General features: G+C 40.0%; 1 protein-coding gene across 3 annotated transcripts in view; it reads left to right on the forward strand.

The window, feature by feature from the left end:
* ATP10B (ATPase phospholipid transporting 10B (putative)) overlaps positions 1–6,998 on the forward strand; it is a 334,760-nt gene that overhangs the window by 268,529 nt on the left and 59,233 nt on the right. For all 3 annotated transcript variants that reach the window (XM_027842047.1, XM_027842049.1, XM_027842048.1), the window contains 3 exons: positions 826–953; positions 4,379–4,631; positions 6,460–6,683. In XM_027842047.1, the coding sequence (XP_027697848.1) occupies positions 826–953; positions 4,379–4,631; positions 6,460–6,683 (605 nt within the window). The remainder of the gene's footprint in view (positions 1–825; positions 954–4,378; positions 4,632–6,459; positions 6,684–6,998) is intronic.

The raw sequence follows: 6,998 nt of genomic DNA on the forward strand, positions 1-6,998 counted from the left end.
AGATAGATAGATAGATAGATAGATAGATAGATAGATAGATAGATAGAACAAGCAAGCATTTATTTAGTCTTCACTGTATACCAATGTGCTAAATCCTGGGGATACAAATACAAGCAAGTAAAAGTTCCTGGCCCTTCAAGAGGCTACATTCTAATGAGGAAAGACAGTAAGTAAAAGGAAAAGTGGCTGGAATACAGGGAAGGGGGAATATGCCCTGTGACATAATTTGGAAATGGTTGTCAAGAGATGATTTGGAGGCTTGCTCAGAATCCATTGTCCTGGGGCAAAGTCCAAGGAAAGGGGAGATACATGGGGGATGAGAATGATGGTGAAGCACAGATAGTGAGGCCTAGATAATGAAGCCCCAAGTTTCTTTCGTTTTACATTGTAGACCCTTATACGTCAGACCAGAAAGGAACCTTAGAGATTATCGGATTTAGCACCTTCCTTTTGTGGCTAATGACAAGAGAGGGGAAGTGAGTTGCCCAGCCAAGACCACATGGCTTGTTAATGGCAAAACTACGACTAGAAACTAAATCTCCAGTGTTATTTTCACTACACCATACATTCTGTTTAATGGCATCAGAGAGATGATTATGAGAAAAACACATTATAGTTTGTCTTTTTTTTCTATCAGTCCAATAATGCAGTTATTATGGGGTCCACAAATCCATAGGCAAGTATAGCAATTGAAAACCTGTCCCTAAGATCATTTTATAAGAGGAACAATTCACACACTTCTGTGATAAGTTGAATGCAAATGGAGTTGATACTTTGGAACCAAGTTGGGATTCTACCTTATCTCCTGATTTTATGTCTTCTTAGGTCACAGCCTTTGGAAGAGAACGTTTTCAGAAATTCCCCCTTTTGATGTTCCAGATGCTAATGGAAGCTTCCCCTCAATTGGACTTCAGGGCTTCTACATGTTTCTCACCCTGATCATCCTACTGCAGGTAAAAAACTAAAAGCTTAAAATACCAACAGCTAATCATTCTACACCTTTGCAGAAGAAATAAGATGCTTCGTTGCAGGAAAGATTTAGATTAAATTTAAGAAAGTCAATAAGCATTTACTAAGCACCTACTATGTGCCAGGCACTATGATAAGTTCTGGGGATACAAATAAAAGCAAAAGATGGTTCCTGCCTTTATGGAGTTTGCAATCAAAAGGGATAGATGATATGCAAACAACTCTTTGTACTACTGTACAAGATATGTAAAGGATAAGTTGGAAATAGATGGAGGGAAGGTATAAGAATTAGGGGGATCTGGAAAGCCTTCTCATAGAAGATGAGATTTCAGCTGAAATTTGAAGGAAGCTAGGGAGCCAGGATGTGGAGATGCGGTAAGAGAGCATTCCAGGCATGGGGGACAGCTAGCGAAAATGCCTCCAGTCAAAAGATGGAATGTCTTGCTCAAGGAAGAGCAAGAAGGCCAGTATCACCAGACCATATAATACATGGGGTTGATAGGATGTAAGAAGACCGGAAAGGTAGAAGGGGACCAGGTCATAAAAAGCTTTGAATGCCAAACCAGATTTTACATTTGATCATGGAGGTAATAGTGAGCCGCTGGAGTTTATTGAGTAGGAGGGTGACATGGTAAGACTTGTGCTTTAGGAAAATCATTTTGGTACTTGAGTGGAGGATGGACTGGACTGGAGACTTGTCATGATGAGATCAATAGTAATTGGTCATTATTACTATCAATTCTAATAGTAATAGTCCAGGCATGAGGTGATAAGGGCCTACCTAAGTGAAAAGAAGGGTACATTTATGAGGGATGTTACAAAGGTTTAATTAACAGAACCTGGCAACAGAGTGGATATTGGAAGGGGGAAGGGAGTGAAAGAGTGAGGAGTCAAGGATAACATCCAGGTTGCCAACATGGATGACTGGGAAGATGGTAGTGCCCTTGACAATAATAGGAAAGTTCATAATGGTGAAGACTTTTCAGGACAAAATGCTAAGTTCAGTTTTAGACATGTTGAGTCTAAGATGTCTATGGGACAACTAGTTTGGGAACCATATGATTCCAAATGTGGAGTGCTCAAATATTTCTCCTTGGAGAAACTGCATCGATTTATATTGTTATCAATTTATTTTGTATAAATCTTGACTCTAACTAATTTTAAGCACCTCAGAGATAAGAATTGTGCCTTACGGCCAGTCAGTCAGTCAGTCAAAAAGCATTTATTCACCTTTTACTATCTGCTAAACACTTCTCCTTCTATTTTTCTTGGATCTCCCCACAGTATGCAGGAGAGGGCTAAGCACAGAGGAAAATCTCAATAAAGACTTGTTGAACAAAGTAAAAGGAATATGATATTATATAAAATTAGGACTTCATTAAAAAAGAAATAAATCCCACTCTAATCCATTGCAGCATAAATTTTAAGATGGAAGGGACCTCAGAGGTCATCTAGTCCAGTGGTTCTTAACTTTTTTGGGTATCCTGGACCCCTTGAGCAGCCTGGTGAAGCCTAATAATTCCTTCTCAGAATAATGTTTTTAAATAATTAAAGGAAATGTTAAATTTCAGTTGGAGGCTAGTGAAAATAAAGATGTTATTTTTTTTTCCCATAAAAGGTCATGGACCGCATGAAATCTATTCACAGACCCCAGGTTAAGAATTCATGATCTACTCCAATCTCTTCATTTTAGAGGTGAACAGAGGCCCAGGAAAATTAAATGGCTTCCCCAAAGTCATATAGGTAGTGTCAGAAGTAGAATTTAGGCTGTCATCCTCTGATCCTAAAACCACTAAGTACCCTTTCAACTGTATTATGCTGCCCTCAGGATAAGAAGGCTAAATACTTATCAGGCACATGATGTTTACAGGAAAGAAAATACTTTATGTGAAAGTGTTTTGCCCCCAGAGTTCCACTAGAGTCCTAGTTGGACACTTTATTGTGAAGTAGAAATGACCCTGGGTTCTTGAAGGATGTGAAAAGTAAAGGATAGGTTCAGACAGTCATTAATGAACTAAAAGGAAAAAAAACTACCATGTGATTTTCTCATTACTATCTCCATTATGTAAGAGAATAGAATATAAGATGTAGTAGAAAAAGCACCAGAGACTTGGTTCTTGGCCTATTTTACCACTAATAGGCTATGTGACCTTGGCCGAGCAAACTACCTCTCTCCAGTTCTCCCACAAAGCATGGGGTTGGGGTGGGGGGAGAGAGCTAAGTCAGATAACCTCTAATGTTCTTTCCTATTCTGGTTTTAAATGGTTCCATGATACATAATTAATAAAAAGGTACCTTTATAAGACCCCAGTGTCTTTTCTAGGGAGTTTTCTTCCAGGTTTCTATACCATTTTTTGTCACTTTCTTCTCTCTAGTGGATCTAGTTACTGTTTGGGAGCATCCTTCAAGATGAAGGTATGATTTTTAACCAAGGGGAGGGAGCATCATTCTCCTCTCATTCATTCAATAAGCATTTATTAAGCTTCTACTATTTGCCAGATGCAAAGACAAAAATGAAATCGTTTCTACCCTCAAGGAGTATATATTCTATTGGATGTTAGTAGAGACTAGTCTAGTCTAGTAATGAAAACAAAGAATAAATACAAAGTGACTTTTGGAAGGAAGAGTATAAGAAACTAGCAACCAGAGGGAGCACAATAGGTTTCATATGAGATGTAGTACTTGAGCTAGGCTTCTCAGAGGAGAGACTGCTTTCTATATGTGGGGAACATTCAGGGCAAAGGTCCAAAGATGGGAGGAAGAAGATCGTGCTTGAGGAAGAGCCAGAAGGCCAGCTGGGTTGAAACACAGAGTCCCTGAATGAGAATAATGCTCAAAAATCTTGAAAAGGCAGGCTGGAATCAGGTTATGAAAGATGTAAATACAAACAGAAGCACTGATGTTTCATCCTAGAGACGTAAGCACTGTTGTTTCTGGGTGGGGAAATAGCATAGTCAGGCCCCAGAAAGAGTATATAAAGAGGAGAAAAGAGGGCCCAGGAGAGAGTTCTGGGGTCTACCCATGCACAGCAGGGTAGGATGTAGAAAATGATCCAGAAAAGGAGACTAAGAGAGAAAGCATCATCACAAAAAAAAATAAAAGAGAGTATCTAGGCCAAAAGGGTAGTCAATAGTCTCAAATGCTGCAGAAGGTCAAGAAGGATGAAGAATGAGAAAAGAATATTGGATCTGGAAATTAAGAGATTATTGCTGACGACTCTATGCCTGTTGCACCATAGAAAAATGCACCATGGGATTGAAACCACCATATATAAGGAGTACCCTCTTAGCTAAAATTACATATCATAATGACAACACTATTCCTTCTCATTGATTCAAAATCCCTTTACTAGCAAGTAGCAGAGGGAAGAAGCAATAATTATTACATAAAGGGCGTGTTCTCTTTTCAGACCCTGATCCCAGTCTCTCTGTATGTATCCATTGAATTGGTGAAACTTGGTCAAGTTTACTTCCTACACAATGACATTGACCTGTACGATGAAGAAGTCGATCTATCCATTCAGTGCCGAGCCCTTAACATCACTGAAGACCTGGGCCAGATTCAATACATCTTCTCAGACAAAACCGGAACTCTGACAGAGAACAAAATGGTATTCCGGCGTTGTACCATTATGGGCAATGAGTTTTCCCACCAAGAAAATGGTAAGAGATGCTAAAATAAACTGTAGCTTTCATCTTTCTAAAAGAAAATAGGTGTAAGACAAATGCAAGACAAGAAGTCCAACATGCTTAAGGTGATAAGAGCAGAGGGGACTTATCTAAACTCTCTCTAGTGCAGAATGACAGTTATCAAATTGCTTGACCTCTCTGGGTTTTTTTTTTGTATTTATTGATTATAAATATTCATACTTAGTAAACTAATAGGGTTTTTTACTCACTTGAACTGAGGACTCTCCTGGGGGGTGGGGATAACAGCCTTACCTTGCAAATCAGCTAAACTCCCTGGGCCTCAGGATCAGCATCTGTAACATGAAGATGCTGTAATTGATGGCATCAAAGGACCCTTCCAGCTCTAAATCAGTGGTCCCATGATTCTAATAATAAGACATCATTCCTACCCTCATGGAGATTACAGTCTGGTTAGGGAAAATAAGAACATGTATAGAACTATAAGAAAAGGTGGAGCATGATGAGCATACAGGGCAACACTGAGAAGTCAGAGAAGGGGGAGAGGGGGCATTATTGATAGTAACTTAACTCCTATCCAACCTCTATTACCTCGCTGATAGTAGGATGGTTGTATACCATAAGCACCTTGGATTCTTAGAAAAGGAGGAATGAGAGAAAGGGGAAAGGGAAAGTGAATAAGCGTTTATATAGGACCTAGTAAGGTGCCAGGCCCTGAACTAAGCACCTTCACAAATATTTTCTCATCTGAGCCTTACAACAACCCTGCGAGATACATGCTATTATTATCTCCATTTTACAGTTGAGGAAACTGAGGCAAACAGGGGTTGAATGACTTGTCTAAGATCATACAGCTAGGAAGTATATAAAAGCAGATTTGAACTCAGATCTTCCTAACTCCAGGCCCAGCACTTTGTCCAGTGCACCATCAGCTGCCTCTCGGCCTTAGACCTAAAAGCAGCATGTTTGAGTGAAAAAGAGTACTGAACTTGGAGTCAAGAAACTTTGGTTTGAATCTCCAGCTGTATGACCTTGAACAGGTAACTGTCCACTCAACCTCAGTTTCTTCATTTCTAAAGCAGAGGTGATAATACTTGTATTATCTATCTCAAGAGGTTATTGTGAGAAAAATACTTAGCCAACCTTCACTAAGGATTGGGACTGGACCTGTAATTTCATTAATATGGTGAACTACCAGATGAGGAACTCCTTTTGTTGATGCAGGTCAACACTTCCTCTGTAACATGGTCTTAGAAAGATTCCTAATGCCCCAAGAGGTTGTGACTTGCTCAGGGTCCCACAGTCACTTGGCAGCAGCAGCAGGACTCAAACCCATATCTTCCTAGCTCTGAGGCCAGCTCTCTATCCACTAATGCCTTAAAACAATAAATTGTGAGGTGTTGTTATTGTGGTTTGTTTCTTTATTGTTGCTGGTTTTTTTTATATCAGCTGGTAGAACTACCTCCCTCTTTTCCCTGCCCCTATTACCAACCTCAATCAGAAAGGTGGAGCAGTGGATAGTATGTTGGACCTAGAATCAGGAAGATACGAGTTCAAATCCAGCCTCAGAAACTTACTAGCTGTGTAACTCTGGAAAACTCATTTAGCTTTTTTTAGCCTCAATTTCTTCATCTGTAAAACTCCCAAAGTTGTCGTGATGATAAAATGAGATATTTGTAGAGTACTATTAAATGCTAGTTATTATTATAATTATTGTTATTTATTACTTTACAGCTTCAGGTCCCCAGTCCCCAGAGCATAGGTTCCAGGGTGATTGATTTAACTCACTATGTTTCTATAATGACATTTTCTAACCATGTTAGTAATGGGGCACTTTTCACAGCCAAACGCCTGGAGACTCAGAGGGAGCTGGATTCAGATGAGGAGGACTGGACCAAATGTCAGTATGGGGCCTTGCCAGGCCTCGGCACAGTGAGATGCCCAGGAGGAGTCAAATCCCTGAAAAGGAGCCAGAGTGCCCGTGCCCATTTCCAGAGTCACACTCGGCACAGGTCTGTGGGGAGATGTGAGAATGCCCAGTCTCCAGTGGCCTTCAGCAGTACCATAGTAAGTCGTGTCTCTTTCCTTCCAAGCTGGAGGGCATTCATTTCCGGTATGGAGAGAAGTATTGGTGGGGGAAGGAATAGGAAATAACACTGTTATAAATGTTGCCCTTGTTCTGCAGATTACACCCTAAATGGTAAAAGTTATGTACCTACTTAAAATTGTCTTATGTAGACAAACCTAGATTAAAAAACCATTCCTCAAAAAAAAAATCTATTAGAAAAAGGAAGGAAGAGAGGGAGGAAAGAAGGAAGGGAAGAAGGAAAGAAGGAGGAAGGAAGGAAGGAAGGAAGGAAGGAAGGAAGGAAGGAAGGAAGG

This window comes from Vombatus ursinus, unplaced genomic scaffold (genome assembly GCF_900497805.2).
Source record: "Vombatus ursinus unplaced genomic scaffold, bare-nosed wombat genome assembly UNPS02014863.1, whole genome shotgun sequence".
Classification (NCBI taxonomy): Eukaryota; Metazoa; Chordata; class Mammalia; order Diprotodontia; family Vombatidae; genus Vombatus; species Vombatus ursinus.